This window comes from Cynoglossus semilaevis, chromosome 9 (assembly GCF_000523025.1).
Source record: "Cynoglossus semilaevis isolate Cse_v1.0 chromosome 9, Cse_v1.0, whole genome shotgun sequence".
NCBI classification, from domain to species: Eukaryota; Metazoa; Chordata; class Actinopteri; order Pleuronectiformes; family Cynoglossidae; genus Cynoglossus; species Cynoglossus semilaevis.
The window spans coordinates 9,540,123-9,565,440 of NC_024315.1; the positions used below are offsets into that span (position 1 = coordinate 9,540,123).

The following is a 25,318-nucleotide window of genomic DNA, read 5'->3' on the forward strand; positions in this document are numbered from 1 at the left end:
TACTTTTTACAACTTTGGACAGTACTCAATATACTTAAATCAACTACTTTGGAGAGATGCAGTTGTATAGCTCTGTTTAATTTGGATAAGTGGAGGCACATTGGCAGTCGGAGCGTACTGTCTTCAACTGTCTAGAACGTGGAGGAGAAATCAAAAGAGCAAAAGCTGTGTGAGCAGCTCTCACTGTCAGTTTAGTCGTGTAAAAACTTGGGAAATGAAGAATCTACAGCTTATAAATATATATAATTCTAAAACTATAAAGCTGACATTGTCTTTGTCTTTCTTCAATTGCCGAGAGTATATCAGTGTTCTGTTCAACTAAACAGGCCCACACTAAAATAAATTGAAACTAGAAGATCATTATATTTATATATTACATTTCATTACATACACTAGACATTTTTATTTGGTTGTCCGGGGTGAGATATTTTTTAAGAAGTAAAACATTTGCTGTTGCTCAACAAAGGTTGTGAAACACAGAGATATACTGGAGGTCCTTTGAGTAAATACATTTTTTTGTGGTAGGCTTTACATCCCCAAGTTAAAAGTGTGCTGCAAATATAATAGTAATATCACATTTGATATAAGTCTATAGTACAGAACTGTATTTATCAATAATTGAAACTTGTTTTTGTTATACTCAAGCGTAAATGGACCCTAAAAGAAAATCAATTTAATAGCAGAGGCTGTAAAAACAAGGTTTGCAAAATCAAGATCCTCAACTACTAGGTTCAGTGCTTTTTATTATTAAATTCAAAATCAATCATTCTGTATTTCTTTTTTTTTAGCTCTAGAAAAAAATCCCTGTTTTATAGGCAGAAACAAATGAAAAGGTGTTTCAAAATTTAAAAGAAATACGGTGAGCAGATTAAAAAGAGGGAGACCGGAGGCTGATCTTAATCATGCTGATGTTGGAGGAGTGTTCACTCATGTGAGAAAGGCTACAGAAGGATGGCCCGAGGGCAGCAGGAGTCATCATTCAGCATAAATAAAGTCAAGATGTTCAGGCTGTGAGATATCTCACTTCCTCAGCCTCCACCTCGCTGGTGACGAATTCTGCCCTGACAGTCGATGCATGAGAAGGGCTGGGGGCTGTCACTGCAGAGCAGGAATCAGAGTGAGTGAAGGATGGAGGGATTGAGGTGCAGAAGGAACTGGAGGAGGAAGAGGAGGAATTGATAGAGTGTAAGGTGATGTCAGAAAGACTGATATGTTTTTTTTTCCACAGGCTGCTCGGCATTAGAGAAAATTTTTTTATTTATTTATTTATATATATTTATAATAAATTAGTTAAAGGAACAGCCACATACTTAAACCTGAAAGCGTGGATGAGCTATGAGCAGAGAGTCATTTGTAGCCTCACTGGCTCATCAACAACTGTGGTCTGAGGCAAAACAAATTTACCTCGTGGAAATGCCCGTCATCCCCACCAGAACTTGTGAGAGAGCTGCAAGCAATGTTTTTGACTGATTGACAGCTGTGTCGACAGCTGTTTCCACATTGAGCCTTTCCTGGTCGAAGCCTTACACATGGCTGCTTAGAAAACACATGAAGTGCTAGAAGGATGAAAATTACCTTCCTTTTTTAAAATGTATCTGTGGCTAGGTCAACTTTGTTAGCTAAGTCTGAGAGTAATGCTGTTGTTTGTAATATCGATTATATGTACATATTTATATACTGTACTCTCTAGACTTTAAGTCGCACCCTTTTTCACCCTTTAGCTGGGTTTGCGACTTATACTCAGGTGCGACTTATATATCAAAATATATAATTTTACGTGGTCGTTATTTTCACACAGACAGCCACTAGAGGGCATAAATTATATATATATATATATATATATATATTCCCTTTATAAGGTTGTCAGCTTTGATGATTTGATGATTTGATGATTTGAATTTTAAATGCAGCCCCCAAGTTGAGGTAGCATTGGCAAGCAATACTTCTTCTCCAATGCCTAGGCCTATGCCACTAAAAAACCTATTCAAGATACATGTTCAAAATACATGTTTTTTTACACAGTTGTCTCTGGATTGTCACGGAAAAAAAGAAGAAGAGAGGACGTGAATGCGGCTGAACAAAGCTGTTTGTGACCAGGTGCGTACAGACTGCTGAAGAACCCTGGGGGGACATCCTAGTCTGAGCCGTACTGAAATAATACTTTACATTCCACTCTCTGGCAGTCAGCCAGGGGAATACCAGATTCCTGTATAACGAACATGAAAAAAACACAACTTGACAGCTCCATTCATAACAATGAGAACATAAATATGATGAATATATTCTGCTCTGCAGCATGAAAACTGTGCTGGAATTACCATCGAATTTCCAAGGTGAAGAACATTTCATTACTGCAGGCTGGTCTTTGGAGATAGGAGTGGATTATCTCCACGGTTTGAGCTGTTCCCTAAAAAAGTAGGTCCCTCACCGTTCATTCAGCCATCCATGCCAGCATAAATATCTGCTTCCTGTCCTATGGACTCTATGGATGTGTAGACAGTAGGAATGACACAAATTACTGTCATTTTTCTGCAATAAATGTGATGAGAGTGTGACAGTTGTCCATGAGACACGGTTTATCTAGGTTAAATAATCAATAATATTTGTTTGTTGTTTTTCTTTAAATGAATTGTTCAGATTTGATTCATATTTCTCTTCTGTTTTGTCCTGTGTTTTGTTTAATCCTTGTTCCTGTTTGCACATGTTTGTCCAGCTGGTCATGTCATTCAGACTCCTGTTTACTGCCAGCTCTCCTTCACACTTCAGACATATTTGCCCATCCTCATTAAGAGTGTGCTATTTAATACTGAAACACAGAAATATTCCATCAGGTCCTCTTAAACGCCCTACAATATGCTGCCTGTGTCAGAATGACTCTTCTACGTCTGAGCCCTGCACACTGACGTAGTCCTCTGCTGTACTTACGTCATCCATCCCCCCACTCCTGCTCCCCAGATATGGATTTGGGAAATGAATAAAAAAGGCAACAAAATGTTCCTGCTGTGGTAACAGACTCCTGGACTGAGTCCAGCTGTGAACCGGCTCATACTCTTTTCATCTTTCTTTTTTATATTATCGTGACACACGTGACACCTCTTTTGTCTTGCTCTGCACCGGATTAAAAAAGTTAAAATATATTAGAATAGTTTGGCAGTTACGGTGTAAAATCTGCTTAAAATTCATTCAAAAAAATCTAAAAATTATCAAATGAATAAAGAAATGCATACGTACTGTTTCTGAATGTTATACCACTTTTCTGTCATACCCTTAATACACAACAGTGTGGTAATGAAATGTAGATGTTTCAAGTGTGGAATATTTACATTATGACCCAATTACAAATACTCTTAAAGAGAAAATCCAAATCATTTTTAACCATGTCATTGAAAAAGAAGTAAATGTAATGTAAGAAAAATGTGATGTAAGAAACATTCAAATACAACATCTACAAACACCACCTTTTTTGGAAGATTTATACCCATTTAATATCCAGTCTGAAATGCATTTATGGTCATTTTAAATTTTAAGAAATAAAGCAGTAAGATTCACATTGACTCTGTGTAATTCCTTAAACTTATAAGATAAACCTCTTAACTTAAGTTCATAGAGTACTAGAAAAAAACAAGCTACAGAGCAACATCATCATTGCATCATTGTAAAGGCTACACCACAGGAGAAAGGGTTCACAGCAGAGTGTTTGTGCAGTGGTGTTAAACCTCAGGTGTGGGAGGTTACCGTACAGTAGGTCAGAACCACTGACGGACAACACTGACATCATCACAGTTCAACTCAGGAATCAGACACTGTTAGATGAATCATGTTAGATAACAGTACAGTAGCAAAATATTCTCTGAATCTTTTTTCCAGACAAAACCCACACTCCAAAAGTCTGGTACAAATGTTGCTTCGTAACGACTGGCCTGCGTTCACAGACAACTTCTCCTGGTGCTTTGTCAACAACAGGATTCTTCTTCGTCTACAACGAGCCGTTTCTCTGTGTTTGGTCTCGGCTGAGGTCACTTAGTGGTCTTGAAGACCAGGTTTATGCATTTAAACAGTCAATCTCCTTTAAATCCATTTCTGGGCAGTGTCCAAAATTCATTTTAAGTATTACTCAGCGTTTTCTGTCTTTATGCCAAAACAGCTAAATGACAGTGGCCTCATGCCTGCTGCATAGAAATGAGAGGGATGGTATTGATTTTCTGACTAAAATGTCATAATTCACTTTTTTCTACACCACAAGGTTACACACCAGCTGAAACCACAAGAACAGCTACAACAGTCAACATTTTTCCTGTCGAATCCTCCAAAAAAACCCAGGTCCACCTTCCTTTCTGCCCTGACTCAGAATTACCCCTCTTTGTGTCATTACAGCTAGGACACGTGTCATTGTGACAAATCTCTACCTGCCTGGACCAAAACATTTCTCTGACAGCAGATTCAGGCCAATGTAAGGGGAAAGAAACAAGATCATTTTGGGGAAAAGGAACAAACAAATAACAAAACAGAGTCGGCCAAAGAAAAATGCCTCTGAGCTAGAGAGGACATTTGACAAATATGCAAAAATGGGAAAATGTAGACATGTGGAATGTGTGTGTTATAAATAAAAGAGAGGCGCTTAATACACGTGGGGTGAAAAAAAAAAAAGAATTTCACCTCACACCAGTTTTACTAAGAAAAGAAAGGGAGCACTAACACATGCCACAGTGCTTGGTCAGCAGGTAATATCAAACACGTCTCACGCCTCCTCTGACTTCACGTGTCTGCCTCCCGTTAGAATTCAGACTCACGTTAAAACCCTGCAGAGCAGAGAAACGTGGGTCCTTCAATAGGATAAAAAAGAATTTAATATTTAAAGCACTAATTTGTCCCTTTGAAACGGAGACAAATTGTCTAGAGGTAATTTTGACCTTCAGTTCGTTCAATGGCTTGAAAAGGCCAATTGAAATGGAGAAAGTGGGGGAAAACGGCCAACTGAAAACCTTTGCACGAATGCACAAACACTCTCTCCCTCATGTCTCTCTCTCTCTCTGTCTCTCTCTGTCTCTATCTGAGACACACACACATAAAATTAGCATTTTTATATAGATTTCCCCAGAGAGCTGTGGGTGTTACATCAGCAGACTATCAACAAATGGACCATGGCATTTAAAAAACTTATTGAGGAAATTAATACCTATGTCTACATAATAGCTCATTGTGCTCTGGAGAGTGTACAGCAGACCAGGCATAATCCTCCGAGGACCCTCTTACATTAGAGCACAAACTATACTGCTGTTATAGTGGCAATTTCACGAGACAAGAAAAAACACCAATCCTGTTCAGACTTATTTTCATTCCAAGTGCAGATGCTCTGAGTGAACCAGACTGTGTTTGCATCAGTAAAGAGAAGTAATATGTTCCACCAACTCACTTCATCAACCTTAGGGTCTAACGCCACAAGTTCCTGGAGCAACTGCTACCAATTTTGCTTGGGATTTAGGGGATGTATTTAAAAAAAAAAAACCAAAAAAAAAAAAAAACCAAACTACATTGTATTCATATTTGTTGAATTTCACAACTTTGAATTAGAGATGGAATTTCAGCCCCATGGTGACAGTGAACTGAATCGAGAGCCTGACACATGATCTGCACACAGTACTTTTCACAGTGATGTTAAATGTTGCCACATAGAAACAGATTGCAGTAAGAATCGAAGTTTTTTTTTAACGTTATTTTCTTCCTCTAAAGTCTGAGAGATGTAAAGAGCCTAATCTTTCTGCATTAAACATAAGCCTTCTCTTCTGTACTTCCAGAAATCCTTCATCAGTCTGACGGTACTGACAGAGTCCCTTTGATTCAGTCCAAACTGAGAAAACGCAACATCAAGTATTCAAAAGATGCTGTGATTCTTGGAGGTCTGCACGGCCTTGGGATCTCAGCACACGACTTGAAAATCCATCACGTTGCATTTAGAGTCAAACAGACAGAGTGAATCCGAGGGGATATTTTACTGTGTTCAGAAGCTGCATTGACAACAACACAGGGACAATTTCCAGGTAGAGCTTCAGACCGCATTCAAACAAGGAAACAAACAATTTCTAAACAACATGGGTGCACATTTTCAAATGTACACCGTTCGTTGTAACTCAATTACTTACAGTAGACGTCCCAAATCATCAACTACAAACATCCATTCATCCTTTATCTATCACCTGTTCCTTTTCAGGGTCACAGGGACTGGAGCCAACAGCAGCTATCAACAGCGAGGGCGGGGTAGAGCAGGACAGTTTGCCAGTCCATCACAGTTTGTCACATAGAGACCAACAAACCTTCACACTCACTTTCATACTGTACTTATAGTCAGTTCAGAATGTTCGATCAACCCAGGCATGTTTTTGGGATGTGGGAGGAAAAAGGCGTGATTGTGTTAAAAAGACTGAGATCCTCATCAGCTCCATTTGACCTTATATTCACGCCATGTTGCATAACTGTCATGAGATCCTTTGTTAAAGCAGGACGTGTGGTCCTGCGTGGGAGCTCTTCCTCTCCATGTTTGTACTCAGTGGTAATCAAAGGAGGTTTAATTAGCATGAAAAGATTAGTCTGAATTAACTTGTTATAACACACTGGCTTTCATAGTCTAAGAATATGACCCTCGTAGTTAGGAGGAATATTGTCCGACAGGAGACAGGCTAACGCTGCCCACGTTGTTTTTTGTTTTTTTTAACAGTAGGGCTAATTCCTCTGCTTGAGCTCAGTGCTTACTCTGTGGAAGTTTGAACGAAGGGAGCTCAGGCTGTTGATTGCCACTCCCAGATGCAGCAGGCACAACACAGATGGGCTGAAAGTTTTTATATTTTCCCAGAAGGCTGCTTCAGCAGTGTTCTGTTGTGGCTTTTCCCTGTCCTGTTACTCATGATTACTTTCAAAATTACAACTATCATTCTCACTGAGTAGCTCAAGATAAAAAAAAAAAAAGATTTCTCCGTCTTTGTCAGCATCTTTAAAGATCCTTTGGGTATCAGTCTATGAGAGAACCTCTTAGTTTATATCAGTGGTTCTCAAAGTGGGGGGTGGGCCCTGTAGGGGCCTCAGAGTTTTTGCATAGTGGCATAGTGAGGTCCATAATTTTTGCTTTCCATTTTTTCTTTATTTGTACCTCAGTGGAGACAGAATGTTTTTCAGAATTACATTGCTGGTTAAATAAAAGTTTTAGGATTAGAGATATTTTGTAAGTCTATGACGATAGATTAGATAGAACTTTATTAAGCCCTCGGAAATTCCTTTTGGGAAATTCAATCGGTCATCTTTATCCTGACCTGGCATTTTGATCTCAAGTACATTTTGCTACTTTGAAAAACAATACCTTGAATTTTTAGGTAACAGAACATTTGATTTTTAATAAGCTCTTGAGTCAAGTTTAAAGTGTGGATTTGTGTTGCAGGTGTTTTTATGCCTCAGTATCATTTACATGACTGGATTTATTTCCACAGGCTGCACACTGCTCTGCTCTGAGAGTAGATGTGACTGTGAGGAGCATTACGATGCCTGGACACTGGTGACCTTTCACTGAGACAAGTTTTTAAAAATGACAGCAGGACCACTCCTGGAGAGTGTAGCTCTCATCCAGCCTCACACTTGGCCATATACCTAAAAAAACATGACACTTACCATTACAACCTGACATGTGTGCATGGCATTTGTACGGTAGCCTCTGAAGTAAAACCTAAAATGATTACGTGTTTCCTCTAACCATTACAGGGACATCTCTAAATAACTACATTTATAAATTGCACATCACACTATGAGTTATTGCTGGGGAATTTAATATATTACAGTAACCCAACCCCTGTTGGCCAGAGTGGTGTAGTGACAGGAATCCTGCCTGCATGCAGAGGATTCTGGGTTTGATACCACACTGTCCCAAAATCCCAGGGTGGGCAGCACCAGGAATGTTTTACACATCCAACATAAAAACTGTTCCAAATCAGTGTGCAGACCACCACTGTGGTGACCCCTGAGGAAGACCCCGGCCAGCGTGAGTCTTCACAGTAATCTAAAACTGTAATATCTGTTGCTGATATGTGCTCTCAGAAGAGTTTGCTGAAGTTAAATGTAGTAGTGAAAGTGGAAACAGAGGAAACACTCTAAAAATACTGTAAGAGAAGTACTACATTTTGCAGGAATATCCAGTATTCCCTCATCCAGGCTGCTTTAATAATTGATAGACTCTCAGTCTCCAATGTTCTACTTTCCAAGAATCCAATAGCGATTTGTGTCTGAACTGCTTTCATCTTCTCATTTTTCACAGTGATTTCAGGGACTGTCGCTCCTAAAACCCCTGCTCATTATTACCTCAGTCTTATTATAATCTTCCCTACAAACAACAACAGCTGCCTGTGTGAACAAAAGGTGGATTTATTTACCCCTAAATATTACATTTGTCCTTACTGCGACAACTTAAAGATCAAACTACTCCTCACATCTGTATTCATTCAGTAGAGAAAAGACAGACACTGAATGGCAGTGTTGCAGCAAATAGCCATAAAACTAGCATGTCCATTTTGTTCACAGACGTCCTTCATCACTTACATTTTGACAAAGGGATCAGAGTAGCCGTTAGAGTCCATGGCAGCCAGATGAGCGCAGCGTATAATGCCAACGAGCAGACAACCTTTCTCTGTGTTGTAGCACAATGACACCAGGATACGGCCGCGCTGAGGACACAGACAATAAGCAAACATTGATAAATATATGGGCTGCACACATGCTGCACATAAGTAAGTCCAGCCCAAAAAAACAACTCAAACTAATATAACACGATCCAATGTGTGGCGTACAACTGGTGTTAGTAAACAATACTGTCTTCTGCGTATAGCAGCACATGACAACATATGTTTCCCTCTGTTGCCGTTATTTACCGTTACCTAGTTTAAACAGTAACGGTAAGTAACGGTAAGTAAGTAACGCCATATGTAGGAAGGATGGAACAAGACTTTCTTGATAAATTTGGCAATGTAATCACATAAAGTTGTCTGTATATACATTTATATGAGTTTTTACTTAAAGCAAAAATAATAACAAAAGGGAGCAGATTAAAATGGATGTATACATTAACTGAAAATGTAAAGTTTGAAGATTTGTTTTTTGTTTCATGATTCTTCACTTTAAAATGCTGCAACATTTTTCTACGCGTTGATCACATCTGTCCTTCTTGACTTGACACGATGGCGACCACATCATTGAACCGTGACTCTACTGCACTGGTGGTAATGGTTATATATACTCTCAGTGGTATTTTCAGTCAAGATGGATTGAATGATAGATTATAATAATAGAAGCAGATGTAAACTTGATGAGAACATTACCTCCTCCTCCGCCACCACTGCTCCCTGCTCCACTGCCTGGCTGTTGGTTTCTTTATTCTGACATGAGAGGGATAGATTAAGGGGAGGGAGAGAGAGAGAGAGAGAGAGAGAGAGAGGTTTTACCATCAGGGTATCTAGGTGAAGATCTATTACACAACATAATATTGTATTTCAAATAGATGCTGATATCCTCAAGGCTAACAGTAGGGGCTACACCGGTTACATATATATATATATATATATATGTTCACTATTTGTTAGCACAGGAGAACACACACACACACACACACAGGCAAATCACATACCTGTGCAATTCTCTCCAAACCCATATTGTAGCGTTTGCTCTCTCCTTCCTTCAGTTTCTTCAGCGCCACTCTGACCTCTCCGATGAATTCATTCCTTCCCAGCCTGTCCATGTCACAGACACACAACCTTCACACACACACACACACACACAACGCAAGGGAATAAGACGAGTCAGTTTAAAACAAAAACATCACATGATCTCAGTCAGTACAAAGTTAATCCAGTCAAATACTGCACTCTGCAAAGTGCAACACAACAATAAGTCATCTGCTTCATCTGCAGCACACGATGAGCTCCGAGTCGCTCCACGGCTGCTTCTCTGTGCCTGTAATGAAACGTGGTTAAATTGCCGAGGGTTTCCAGAGGATTTTAATCACTCCCTTCTCCGCTGTTACTCCATCAGACAGTAATTTTCCATAATTGAACCATGTGGGTTGAAAAAGATTGTCTGAAGCAGGTTCTCAGACCTCACAGTGAATACTGGCTGTGGTAAATACGTGCAAGAAATGAAAAGTCATTTAGTGACAAGCAGTTGTAAATAATATATTTGGAGTGCTTTCTGAAACTTCTCTCTTCACCACAGAGTATAAGGCAGAGGCAGCCCAGGGCATGTCATACAGAGAGGCCACCACAGAACTAACGACTGTACTACACAGCAGATATGGTACAGAAGTCAAACTAATTACATGACTATGATCAGGTACAGTATGTCTACAGTACAAAGGTCAAAACGCCTCAACGTAATTCAATTAATGTTGGTTTGATCAAAGGCACAGTTGGGTTCTACTGTAAACCATTAAAGTCTTTAATGTCATTTCCCATCGGCAGAAATCCAATATAATAATGTAATAATGAATAACTAACTATAACTATAGTTAGTTATAGTTAGTATAGTTATATAACTATAGTAACTGGAGGCTTGGCTATTGGTGGATCACCTGGACATAGATGAGGTCACAGTGGATGAGTATAACTTAGTAATTGATAAATAAATACATTTGTTATTAGGACAGTCCAAATGAAATTAATCAGATTAAAAATATTAACAAATTGCAAAAAAATTAAAACCAGAAGGGAAACAATAACATCTACACTGTTATGTTGCAACAATATAGACAGCACGTCCATCACAATTTCACAGTGTACATATTGGAGGGCTCTTTTATAGGGCTCTGTACAGCCTGCTTATAATATACAGAAGGAGGTTTCCATTTAAGGGCCAGAGCAGAGACATTTATAAGTGCACTTCACATCAGAACTCCCACTGAAATGAAGAACCTTATTTACACTGAGCTGATGAGTGGGGGAATACAAACAAGTACACCTGGTTCCACAGTGTTTGCATCAAAACATGGCACTGTTTATTCACCAGTTACAGCAAATATTCAGTTGAAAAGCATAGATTATTCTTTGGAGACAAAGCCAAATCAATTTCCCACCTTCATTGCTGTTTCCCTCTAAAGTAAGTTATACACAGAGTGCACTCACTCAAAAGCATGGTGATGTCTATCACAGGGGGGGATATTCAATCAGCCACAGAAGAGTCTTCACAGACCATCACCTGCTACAATATTCTCTCTGTGCTCAAATATTCCCTGCTGGATCGCTGCTGCGGCTGATTTCGTCCGCCTGCTCCTTACTTTTCATTCTTTATTTATTTCCGCTCTCTATTTCTCACTCTCGCCCTCTTCTCCACTGTACCTGACATTTGGACAGCCTGGTTCCAGCCTTTTAGTCATAGCTGATGAGTATCTGTGACAGAAGCTTCAGAATAACTCTGACTCATGACCACGGCTGTCAGGTGATTTATGTGCCATTTCTTGTCATACATGCAGGGTGACCGTGATGAGATAAGGTGTGAAATATTACACCATGTTCCACCTAAACCTCTTTGCTTCCATCTGTTTTTTTTTTTTTCCAAAACCTTATTTTCTGAATTCATGACAGAGAACAAACAGATGCCCATTGAGTCGGAGGAACATGTTGTGCTACAGTCTGTCCAGCGTGGATTCATTTTCTTATCTAAACAACATCAGCAGGGAGTCCTTTGTGCCTTTAGTTCTTGTATGGTTTGGAACTTTTTGTAACTGACATTGATGGCACTCTGGGTCCTGCTCTGTCACTTCAAAGTAAAACGTCTTTTTTTGGTCTTTCAGAGAAGCTGTCCCCAACCTGCTGTTGTACCACAGACCACTGGTGCAGGACTCTTTCTTTTATATAAAGATATATATTTTAATATATATCTATATATAAATATCCCACAAGTGACAAATTGAATCTTGAATGTGATTTTAAATCAACATGATTTTTGCAATAGAATATTTGGGCGTCACTAAAAGGACATGAATCTATATATTTCTATTTAAATATCTTTAAATTTTGTCTTTTTTGCAATCTTTTTTTAATAAAATCTACTTGTTTTTAATTGAAATTCACATTTGTTGTAATAGCAGACAATTACGTCAGGAAAAAGTTGTTTTTTTTATGGATTGATTGAAATGGTTTGGCTTAAGAAGCCATTTTCCAAGAATTAAAAAGATTTCTGTATTGTGGGTACAAAGGCAAATTTGATATCTCTGCGATGTCTATTTTATAAATGTGTGCAGCATGAATGAACTTGGAGCCTCAAAATGAATGGAATGAGCTGGAACCTCTCCCTCAGGTCACATCAACCGATTTAAACTGATTTAAAGGACGCAGTTCTAATGTGTCAGACCTGTCTGTCAGCTTCAGTCTCACTTTAGACTTTGTAACTAACTGAATCAATATATGGTTAGATTTTAATTAAGTAAGTGAGTGCCAATACACAGAGGTATTTAACTGCACTGTTTCCTGTTCAATCAATTACTTTCGTAAAACAACAAAGTCAAAATACTCATCTATTTTGTATTGCATTTTAAGGCAGCAGACCAACTCTTTTGGGAAGGTGGGCTGCTGCAAATTTACTCCAGACAAAAAAGGAAAACGAATGACTCATGTAATCATTAAGAGAAAAGGAACGGGGAAAAAAACGACCCACAGCATGACAAGAAAATTAAACGACAACGCACACGGCGTGATTTACTCCTTCATTCTCTGTGGATCATGAACTGCTAATAGAAACAACTGTTAAGAGTCCGTCAGTCAAACTAAATACTTCACTTACATCAGCATACGGAACACATTCATTTTGTTCCTCACTCATTATATAAGCCCTGTCCTGGATCACACCTGTGATGTCACACAGTCAATCTCAGCCTCATCCAACAGTTAATAAGAAATGAACTGCCACAGCAGACAAACTATTACTAGGACTGACAGAGAAACAGGGAAATTGAAAGGGGAGCGTGGACGCTGTCTGTGGATAGACTTCCAAAAAATGCACCATTTGCACACATACAAAACCTGAACGTCTGTACAGCCGCCTCTCATCACATCTCCACATGCCTCATCCTCTGAGTTAAGTCATTACTATCAATCATCCCATTGATGAAATGCACAGTTTAAATGCGATTTCCTCCCAGACATCCATCTATGTAAAACACACCTCAGTTTTTTGTGCGTCATTACAGTGAGTTCAGCAATTTCTCACTTGAAGATTGCCCAAAGGCAGACAACAGATTGCAGAGAATGACAAAGTCATAAATTTGGACCTGATCTGGAAATTGTGTCAGCTCCACTGCAAAAAAACAAACAAAGAAAACACATCTTCAATCACTCCTGACTTCAAAGGGGATGAGCCTTTACTGGAGGTTTTTGGAAATTCTCCTTTAAATGCTTCAAATTGTTTTTCCTAATATCTCTTTCCTCGTTCACTCAGACTTGCAGAGCTACTGTGTGAAGTGGTTAGTGTGTGTAGCATGATTGGAGACCACACACCCAGCTAACACTGCGGGCACAGCTGCCAGAGTAGAACCACCCCAAGGTCACACCAGAGTGTCTGGGGGTTAAACTCTTACCTATCAGATTGCTCCATGTCTTTACTGAAGAACTGCACTGGTTGCTTTTATTTTCAGATCTAATTCAGAATATAAAATAATTCAGAGACAGGATTAGCCCGTATGAGAACAACCTTAACGACTGAATAAGAACAGAATAACTGTCGCAATACACTTTTCTGCTAATTTGAATGAGAGTATTTTCATCTGTGTACACAGACATACAAATACCGTAAATACTTTTTAGGTTGGTTTCCAAGTATGCAGTGGACAGGAAGGAAATGTTGCAGTCGCCCCTCGCTGTATTGCGGTTTGGCTGTGGCGAGGAAGGAAATGTTGCAGTCGCCCCTCGTTGTATCGTGGTTCGGATGTCGCACCCTCAGTGAATCGCAGGTTTTTATTATTTTAAATGTATTCTTGTATTGCAGATTATTCACGCTAACGTTCTTTTTTGCAATATATAAAAACAATTTCCAGTATTTTCATTATTTTTGTGATAAAATAAGCGTTTTCTAGCCTAAGAATCACAGTACCAGTATTTTCATTATTTTTGTGATAAATAAGCGTTTTTGAAGTATTTGAAGAGTATTTAGTCTTGCTCCTGTCTTTGTCTCTGATGTTAAAATTCTTCCAAGCAGTTGCGATCGTTATATAAAGTACCCTGAACTGCAGTATGAAAACAGAAAACACTGGCTGACCGTCTGTTGTTGAAAATCTGTTACTGAGTATTGGGTCTCATGTTTGTGTGTACCAGTGTTTGAAGTATTTGAAGAGTATTCCAATGAAGTATCTTGTGATATGATCTTCAGTGACTTGAATTAAATTGGTAACTACAAAGAAATAGTTAATGTCCTTAGAAATGCTTTAATCCTTTGTGACAGTGTGCTGTACTCTTTTTTCTCTTTATATTAACTTTTTTTTCAAATACTAAATTAATTAATTTAAGACAACATAACTCCTTAACCTGTTCAAGGGTGTGTACTTGTTCAAAAGTGTGATTTGTGGATATAAAGGGATTTACCCTGAGGATTGATTTGTGGGAGGGAATCACAAAGTCAAAGTACTGCACAGTGTTAAGCTCTGGAACCCATGAATGTTAAGTGGGCAGGAGGTGTAGTGATGAGAATGGAGGAGGAAGGCAGAACAGCACAGGTGGGTGAGTAGATTTGGAGAATGTGGGAGAGGTTTGGAGCTGCTGGGTGGTGAAGAGCCCTGTAGGTAAGAAGAAGGTTTGAATCCACCAGTCAGTGCTGTGTTTGAACGGGAGCCCGTGTTAGATGTTAGAGCACAGTGATTCCTCTGATGATGATGATGAAGAAAGACGCGGCAGAGCTGTTACAGGTTATTACAGATGACTAGAGTGTTGACAAACTGAAGGAAGAACTGAAGCGAATCCAGTTTCTCAGATACAGTTTAGACTTAAAAATGTTGATAAATTTGGTATTTTCACTAAATTATGATCTAAGATTTTTTCCCACTTTCCGACCTCAGAATTTGGTGCATTTTTACTGCAACATAAAAAGGTGATTTGGTCCTAATGTGTAGTGAACAAAAATACTTCTAATACAAAAATCAGTGATAAATTGAAGATTGTTTTAGTTACTGTTTTCATCACCTTCAATGTAAAAAAAATAAAATACTTCTAATACAAAAATCAGTGATTTGAAGATTGTTTTAGTTACTGTTTTACTTTGATCATCACCTTCAATGTAAAAAAAATCTTTATTTTGAATGAAAAAGCTAAAGCCTTCTGATGTTCACATCCACCTAGTTCAAGCCCTTCTCTCTTTAGCCACATTTGAACCCCTCTAACCTTCAGGCAGTGCTAGGTAGGGAGTGATTCCGGGCAGATGTTAGTCCGTGTGATCCTCACAGCACAGGAGGATCACACGGACCCCCGCTGTGACTGGCAGGCCAATACTCAGCGAGTAAACATCTCCCCAGGGACGCCTCTCTATTTCTCTATTCTCCAGCTGCTTGCTGTTCTGTGTAGAGTAACGAGAACAAAGTCAGTGTTTTGGCTCAGGATTCATGTTGGAGCCTGAAGAGCTTTGAGCGTCGCTGCGTTTTCGCTGCCAGACGGCATTTCATTCACTGTCTCACATACAGTATTTCTTACTGCCCTCATTCTTTCAATTTTTGGCTGCCGTTTGAGGAAACACCCCATCGCTTGACCTTTTTCTAGCTCTCTCTTTAAACCAAGTACGGACTCATTCTTGTCAAGCTGGCCTGCCACGCTCCCTCATCTACACCACCCTTAACTGTCACTCGACATCATTCATGCTTTAGCTCATTCTCCGAGTCGGTCTTGGCATCTCGCTCTTCTCTTTCTCTTTCCCCCAGCGTCGTATACAAACCCACACCCCCACACACACACACACTTCCTTCCTCATTGTGACTAGATGATGCCTGCTGGTTTATGCCTATAGGCTACAGTGTGTCCTTGAACAGAGGACAGGAGGGTTTTCTTCAGTTCCTGGGGTCATGCGTGTGCCTGTGGGTTTGTGTGTGTCTGGTGAGAACAGTTGTAATTACTGACTGCCTTAACATACGTCACAACAGGATCTATAATCATGAATGTGTTTGGGTGTATAAGCTGTGAGGTTATCCATACTCCTGCATTTGTGCTTGTTTTTTCTTACAATAATAATAACAACAATAATAATTATTATTATGTATAATTATAATACTAACTGACTAAGCAACAACCTCACACAGCAAACACATTCACCAACACAACACACACGCAGCTTCACCTCTCCACCGTCTCAGACATGCAGCGTGACACCTGCACGTCAGACTTTTTGGGCCAAGATTGTAACGCTCGACCTCGATCACTCCATCTGCAGAGCTCTGCAGAGGGGAAGGGGCGGGACTTCTGAGCCAACACTGGAGCAACAGCAAGTGGAACAGTTGGTTGGTGTCACCTGGATGCAATTATGAGTCACCTGTATAAGCCAACTGGGAAGCACAGACGGCTGCTGGTTATCCACCAGAGGATTAAAAGGACGGAGCTTCCTTCTCCACTTAATAAATTGGCCACATGTCCGTCTGGGGAATAGCACTAATTGGTGGCCACAAAGTAACCAACCTACCTGAGCGTTTTGGTAGTCATGTCAGCTGCTGTGATGCCATGGTACACCAGTGTCTCATTCCACACTGGGTTTAATGTATTCTTCAGGGTTTTTGTCCTTAGCTTGTTTGCCTGAGGAGGAAAGTGAAAGGACAAATGAGTAGCCATTCATCATAAGCTGCACTGTGTAAGAAACTGAATGTTGTCACATGTTTGGTGATAATGTCCAGCTTTGGGTTTTCAATATAACGCTGCAACATCCAGAAAATTCTAAGCTTTTGAAACTGAGATGTTTATGAAACAGTACTACATAAGAAAATAGAAAAAAAGTTCTTTGTTGTATTTAGTTTCATACATTAGGCATTTTCTCACTCAAAACTATTTTAGAAATAAATATACAGCAGTTTTTCTCTCAGAGTCTTGTGAAGCAAATATGAAACATGGTTTTACAGGGTTAAAAGTAGATCACAGTCATATTGATACTGATGCTAAGTTACTGTAAGGTCATTTTGTCAGACAGATTAAAACCATATAATAGCTGTGCCTTATTTGTCTTAAGTCAACGAGACATTTTCATAGTTATTACAGGGAACTTAATTCAGTTTCCCTCTGTATTTCAATATTTCTTCTTAATGTCTCTGGTGTCAATTATATAGAATTATGAACCGTCCCGTTCAGCCGTGACGTTCTCCAGGTGCTGCCACTGTTTACCTCAGATCATCTTACCAACGGGGACATTTTTAAGAACCTGCTGTTGAGTGTTTCACCGTTCTATCAAACAGCTGGATTGTCATCATTAGGAGGATGACACGCTTCAGTGATCTACAGTGATGAAACTTTAATAAAAAACAAAACAAAAACAAGTAAAGAAAGGATGGGATTTGAAGTGGAGCTCAGGGATTTGAATAAGATTTGATTCATTTTACTGTAAACTATCCATTTATGATTTTCCCACCAAAATAATCTGCTACAGAGATTCACAAATGTTTGTCCTCTGGCTGAAAGAATTAGATTCATAATCTGCTACAGAGATTCACAAATGTAAGAATTAGATTAATTATACATTTTTACACAAACTGCCAACGTGTTACTTGAACAAACACACATTCACGGTGTTGTCAATATTACATGGTGTTTACTCCTATGTGCCGTCACATGTCAGTACTAGCTATTTAATTTAGTACCTTCACATGACATCAGCTATGGAAGACCATAAACCTCTTAGGAAAATACATGTTTAAATCATTGGAGAGTCGACCTCATCTTTTCTGGCAAAGACGCAAGGTCTCTAAATTCTTTTACATCGCCTATGATATTAAAGGGAGGTGGGAGTGAGGGGTGAGAGCTGGGGTTAATGAGGAAGTTAAATTGAGAGGAATAATTAGGAGCGGGGAGAAAACACACCTGTTGTATGGTGGAAAGATAGAGTCAGGATTTGGGAATATAAGAGTAGCAGGGGACAATAAGAAATAGAAAAATGCGTGGGAACATCATTTATCTCCGTCCCACAGGAAATCTCAGACATCTGCTGCCTCCTTTGTAGAGGAGAGTGAGAGGACACAGGGCCTTCCTCCCCTCACCTTTACATCTGTCTCTTCAGCAGCATTTCAGTGGTGGATGCTTTAGCACCTGTCAGAACTGCATTACAACTTGTGGACCAGCTGAATACATTGCCCATAAAATCAGCATAAAAAATAAAGCTTTTCAGGAGAGAAAATGCTCATGAGGCCCCACAGCTCCCACTTCCATAAATAATAATAATACAAAAAATACAGTTTTTTTTCTACTATATTTTCCTGAGTTGCCTTTAAGATGTGCCTTTTCCCCAAATGTAATATTTAATGTCATAAATCACTCCTAACAAACGAACACGTTATCAATATCCGTCCACTGAAAGCCTTTCAGACACATTATCCTCCAATGGTGTAAAAAGGCCTTGTGGGACTAAAAGCAAAACTAATTAGTTTTTTGGCTGCAGGAGTGGATACATTAGTCGTGTAAAATAATAATATTTCTGAAGGACAGGGGATTAGTCAAACTTGTTTTTTCTTCATTTTGGCTTTTAAAATGATTCAGCCTCACATGATGTTGAAGTGTTTGTGCAGATTTTGAACTGCATAAATGGCACATATTTATACACGTACATAACTGTTACCCTAACACCACAACTTAGTCTGAACCATTATATAGAACTCTCTCTAACTTAGTGAAAACCAGCCACACAAATATGAATGTCCCATGATTATATATATATTACACAATAGTGTGTGCAGGTTTGTATTGAATTCAACTATCCTCTGAAATACTCTCAACAAATGTAATGATTTTTTCTGAATGTTAATTTTTTGAAGTTGTTGAAGTGGAGCGAAGATGAGCTCTTCCTAAAGATCAGCCACAGTGGGCGCAAATCCACTCAGGTTCTGTCTTTACTGGCAAGAATAAGAAAATAATAAGATATGGCAAAGAGACACAGTGACAATGGTGCTTTTGGAAAATTATAGTTATAATATATAGAGCAGTGATTTCTTTTTTTACCTGGGTCTCCAAATGACATCATAATATACTCTGAATAGCCAGCAGGGACAAAAAAAAAATATGCAACCCGTTCTTTAACATATTCAGAAACACATTTAATCCCCCCTCCCACTACTCCTTTCTGCCACAGTCAGCTTCTTGCTCCACCACCTCAGGGCAGGATGCTGAATCCTTCCTTCCTTCTATTTCTCCTCTCTTTGTTTTTGTCCCTAACCCCACTGTTGTGCCTTTGCAGCCACCCCGTCCTCATATCATTATCCTCTCACAGCACCATTTTCAAAATAAAACTTTTTGGCTGATTGTCTGTCTTGTAGATCCTGTTGGCCAAAAGGAACAAATGTTGTATTTTGTTGATTTTTTTAAACTCCTTCATTAGATCCATCGAGTGACAGGGGACTTAACAAATCAGAGAGAGTCATGACTGAGGCTTTACAGCTTTATCTGCCACATTCAGCTCAGGAGAAAAAAACTTGTCACAAACAATCTGCTCAGAGAATCAGCTGGATTATTATTCCAGAATATATTTCCTCACACAACCCCAGATCTACTGTCTGCCCTGTGACACTGTCAGCTTCCATCTTTCTTCTACACCAATTCAGAGCTTTGGCATCTGTTTGTAAATGTTTTATCTCTGGCTCCCCATCTGTCCATCACTCCTTCTCTCTCTCTCTCTTCTCTCTCTCCATTTGCCTGAATGAATCCTTTTATCTATGTCATACCCCCCCCAGTCCCCCTCTCTCTCTTCTCGGTCCCTACTTCCCAGAGCTGTAAGTGCACACACTGACTGCGAGTGAATTTTCCACCCGGATAAAGAACGGACAGATGACGGCACCAGTGACCACAACTGAAGTACCAGCAACCGATGTGTTTATGCATGTTTGCGTGTGAGAGCGAGGCAGTGTTGCAGAAGGAGGGATGCAGGGGAGCGTCTGACTGTGACTGTGACCAGAGCCTCAGCATGTAGAAACACAAGGTCAGAAACCACATGCGTTTCCATGTGACCGACCCTTGGAGACACTGTCCTGGACTGTGTGGTGGACAGCAGAAGAGTTCAGTATGGGAGGACACAGTGGGACAGGGAGGATGCTCATTGATCCTAACCAGCTTTTGACAAGTTAGCTCTGCTCGGAAAGTGAACTGTCAACGATTATTCACCGCAACGAACACTGACACACGGTTACAGTGTAGGTGTGCGAATGTGACTCTGTCATCATCACTTCCTATGCAGACTGACGTGGCCCCCGTCTGGTGGATATTCATTAAATGACAGTACATGGGCACTTACCTACTCAACAATGCTTTCTTTGCACCACCCGCCACTCTCGCCACCACTAACAACACCACTCTCTTCCCATCAACACTCGCCCGTTGACGTGAGCCGTGTAACAATCCTCCCTGTTTCCATGGCAACCACCTGCTGCTCTCGTCCCCTCATCTGTCTTTCCCTCCCTCTCTTTTTACACTCCCTCTCTGTTGTCTCCACACACTGTTGGTATTTCAAGGTCAAAGAGGGTCACAGTCAGATAGTGAGATAGAGAGAGATATAGGTGGAGAAATGGAGGAAAGCAGACCAATCACTACGGCTGAGAAGGAGGAGAGAGGGAGTCTGGAGGACATAAATCCTCCAGACATTGTTATTGTTAGCACCTTAGACCCCAGACAGTAGCCTCATTCAACCTATCTTGGCTCAGCGTCCTTCCCAGGTTTATCATAACCTAATTTCATGTCAACCTTGATCCAAAATGGCCGACAACAGGTTGCATGCTGTTGAAGCTGGGTGAGGCTGCTGTTGTGGTGAGTGCTAACATCACAGCCACCTTGATACAGTACAGCAGATCAGTGGTCCAGACCCACAGGGGGCAGTAACCAGACCAAACAACACCCTGACGTGTTCTCTGATCCACACGAAATGTCCAGTGACACAATGAATTCCGATATGTAAATCGGTGTTTCTTCTTTTATTCAATTCAATTATGTGTTACTGCCTCTAGTTATGAGAAATGAACTTTTTTTTTACCATGAGTGAGTGGAAGGTGATGAAGTGTCAGTGTGTGGGACAGTTCCAGGGTAATCGAATGTTACTCTAATTGTCACAGAGGTAAGGTAGAAGCAGTGACCTTGCTAGCCCCGGGCAGAAGATGAAGTTTGACGTATGGATCCGCCAATCCATTGGAGTCCATGGCTTTCAGTCCCTGTGGACATAAGCAGGCACATACCGCATACACACACACACACACACACACACACACACACACACACACAAGGACAGCAGTGCGGTGTCAGTGACATCATTGGGACCTCGTACACTTAACACAGCTGACAGGGTCAGAAAAAGACAGACACTGTAACAGCACATTTTCTACTGTGGTTACATCTGGAAATTTTAATTCCAAGCCATTTTTTTCCTTTGTACTCCAGGGAACCAGTCAGTCAGACTTGCATAATTAACATAACATGACAGTCAACAGTTTTTGTGGTGTCCTTCTATGACGTCCATGGTACATTAAAAAAAGACTGCGGAAAATATGACGACTCTTACAAACTAATAATAAATCACGTAGGAATGGTTTAGCTGGACTTTCAGGGGTATTAATGTTACCATGAAGGCTGTGTGTCTGGTGTTGGACTGTGTTTACCTTTGCTTTGTGAATAGTACAATGAAGACAGTTGTTCTCCTGATCAAACAGCAGGCTGAACTCCAGTGTTCCCAGGTAGGCTAGAATCAGAGTGAAAAATATCCACAGAAATGACTGCCAGTGTTTGGATGGACACACTTGTCAACAAACATGCACACTCTAAACCTCTGAGTCATATTTGCAGCAGATGGCCACTTAGAAACATGAAGCTGCCTAATACAAATTGATCTGTTTTGTCTAATTTCAGCCTGATAAAGAGTAAGCCCTCTGATAACTAGGAGTCCTACTACTGTAACCTTGTCTGAAGATCATCCCAGGCACTTGATTCAGAGAAACACGAGAGTGGGAGTAAAAAAACAACTTTAAAATATTAATAAGCGTGTGTTGCACATCTGAGACCACACTGTTCACTTCACGGCCGTGAAAGCTGCTGCCTTTTTTAGTGAATATTTATAATAGAAACAAAACTTTTTCAACAAAAAAAATATAAATAAAACAACTTACTGTCATCATCATCAGAGTCGGCCACCTCCTCTCTGTCTCTGTCGTTGTACGCCCTCCTCTCTGCGTCCTTGTATCCTCCACCCGTCTCCCCATTGAAAGTCTCCTCTTTCAAAATCTTCTTCTCCCTCGGAGGCGGTGGCGTGCAGGGGTAATCATGAAATCGAGGGAAAAAGTCTGAGATCTGTGGGATTGGGAGGATGGGACCTGGGCACACATTGATGGCAAAGTGCTCCTGCATAGAGATCTTGACCGGTGAAGGGGGGGGCATAGGTGTGGAGTGGGGTGTTGCTGCGGGGGAGGAAGCTGATGAGGAAGGAGAAGAGGTGGAAGTGGAGGAAGGGGGGATGGCCAGGTGAGAGGTGGAGGGCGGCGGCGGGGGCTTGGAGACGCTCATGTGGTTTCTCAGATGTGGCTGCAAAAATGTGGGTGAGGCAGAGAGAGAAAGAGGTGAGATAATAACAGACGGAGTCAAAGCAGAAGGAGAAAAACAGGAGGCCGGGAAAATGAAACAAACAGAGAAGATTTTTTCCGGACATGAGTCAAATTTTGAGTTCTAAAAGCCGTAACAAAGTTTGTTTGTTTCTATTAAGTTAGTTAGTGAGAGATTCACACACATACATCAGGTCTAAACTTCCTGTGGAGAAGAAAAAACACATTTCCTTCTATGCACTAAGACCTTCCAATCCTGACACCCTAAAAGCCAGAAGAGAATTTTCCAGAATCATTGGCACTTCAAGTGTGACTCACTGAAAGTGTCTGCACACCAATTACGCGCCCTAAAGGGATATTCAAATACAGTGCTGTAAAGTACAAACAAGTGATGTCACTTACGCACTTGTACCAAACTTTAATCCCTTCCTTATCTCACTCTTTCACTGCACACTACCTCTAAGTCCCCCGAGACACATTTACATAATACCATGAGAAGTCTTTCTGAGGCTTCAGCTTATTTGTCATTGGTGGAAGTGTAATGACATTTACCAATATCTGACATCATTAAACCAAATGCCTTTACAAAGACACCGGAGAAACACTTCTGCTAACACACCTTGTCTGATTGTTGTTGTGGCATATGTAATGGTTCTGGCATTTCAATATATTCAATGACAATAACCAGATCATTTATACGCTGACATTCATGTATTTAATACAAATATATACACATCATGATTTGAATAGGTGATGTATACATGCAATGTCTAAAATAAACATTGTTCTTTTTTTAACATTATCCACTAGAAGCGTCACTGCCCTCTGCCTGCATTTTTACTATTTTTCCAATGCCTTTAAGATTACAAGAAATTTGAGATGAGTGATAAATATTACCACTTAAACAATTCCTTTAGCATGAGTAGAGGTAAAAATGGTTACAGGACATCCAATTTTGCAGTTGGTGTACATCAATGGGTTAGAATTTAAGCTTGGCTGTGACATTTTTCAGAGGGCTGCTTCTGTTGTGATTTAATTTTTTGCAGGCGTAGCAGTTTCCGTCATGAGTTGAACATCTAGTCTGAATGACTAAAAGTCTACACTGTGCCTGAAGGGAAAAGAAATCTGAATCTGGAGTTGTCCTGCACAAAACAACAATCTGACACTAGTGTTCCCAACTCATGGAGCAGGATGTTGTAAATCTGTTTCTATCACCCCTTTAAATACCAATGCATAGAATACAACAAAACGGATTATATAATAATTTACTATCTGTAAGTCATGTTTAATGTTATCTTGTGAAGCTAGTTTCTTTGGCAGCAAAGGTTTGTTTTTAGAAAATTATAAAAAAAAATAAAAACAGTGATGAGACATTTGTCCTCCTTTTTTTAAGCTTTTAGCTAATGCCTCTCTTATTAAGATTTCAGTAATGTGCATATTTTCTAGCTGTGCCATTAGTCTTGTGGTGCTTTAGAATAAAAGTATTGACTCCCAGAGTATGAATGACAAATCAACAGACACTACTGTATTATATGTTTTTCACTATTGTTATTTGGATGAATGTAGAAAAGTATTCCAATAGCATCTTTTGGATGAATGTAGAAAAGTATTCCAAAAAACTGTCAGTGTTTAAAGTATCATTCACTGAGGCAGTATGAGAGTAGTATACAGTAGTATATATTCTAAATCTTGTTGTGTACTTATCTGTATAGTTAAGCTGCAACTACAGTAACACTCTTGTAGCAAACATGTTAGTGAGATTAGCCATGTTCAAGGTTTTACAGGACTGTGGGATTATTCCTCCGGACGCGGGTTGTCATATTTGATAAATCTGGCAGAGGATGAACAAATAAATGGTGCCGGTCTGTCTGAAGACTATCTGTAGGCTGTACACAGAATTAACTAAAGCATGTGTCGTCGACCCAACTCATCGTATTTTTCAGTGAAGGCAAAAAAACTAAAAATACCACAATCCATTACATCCATAGTTCACCTGAAGAGCATCATAAAATATTGACTTTTTCCCTTTTCATATTCCAAAACACGCACACGTTGACACACTGAGGTTTTCTTCCATACGCTGACAATTTACAGCAACAACATTGAGGGGAAGACTCTGCTGCAACCTCCTCACATCAAGTAGTTGTAGTTGCACTTACTCATATACACACGCATACACACACATACATGTATGTGGCTGGCGACAAAGATTCAAACTGTCTGATAACCTTCACTCATCACTCAAACTCGTCGGCTCTTATGTAACAGATCCCCAATTTCATGCTTGGGTGCAAACCATTACTTGGAGCAGGTTGCTTAAAAACTCACTCATCTCACCCTGCGTTACGCAGTCATGCACACGTACAAGTTTGTGTGTGCACATGGCACCTCCATGTCCACGTCCACATTCACGCAAACACACATGAGCAGGACTGCAGTGGTCCACATGTACGTACCCAGTGACAGTCTTCATCTTTGCAAGCACTCCATCTTGTTTGCTCTCACGTCCTCTGTCTCTTTCACACTGTGAAGCATGCAGACCAGCTTGACTTAATATATCCCTCTCTA

At 40.0% G+C, this 25,318-nt stretch overlaps 1 protein-coding gene across 4 annotated transcripts in view; it reads right to left on the reverse strand.

The window, feature by feature from the left end:
* The window catches only part of doc2g (double C2-like domains, gamma), a 59,345-nt gene that overhangs the window by 3,001 nt on the left and 31,026 nt on the right, over window positions 1–25,318 (reverse strand). For 3 of the 4 annotated variants that reach the window (XM_008317119.3, XM_025058707.1, XM_008317120.3), the window contains exons 3-9: window positions 22,322–22,733; window positions 21,818–21,897; window positions 21,299–21,373; window positions 16,669–16,778; window positions 9,656–9,782; window positions 9,351–9,407; window positions 8,575–8,699 (exon numbers count right to left, since the gene is read on the reverse strand). In XM_008317119.3, the coding sequence (XP_008315341.1) occupies window positions 8,575–8,699; window positions 9,351–9,407; window positions 9,656–9,782; window positions 16,669–16,778; window positions 21,299–21,373; window positions 21,818–21,897; window positions 22,322–22,715 (968 nt within the window). In that variant the 5' untranslated portion in view covers window positions 22,716–22,733. Of the gene's footprint in view, window positions 1–8,574; window positions 8,700–9,350; window positions 9,408–9,655; window positions 9,783–16,668; window positions 16,779–21,298; window positions 21,374–21,817; window positions 21,898–22,321; window positions 22,734–25,206 lie in introns of all 4 variants that reach the window. The other variant, XM_008317117.3, reaches the window with a different exon arrangement.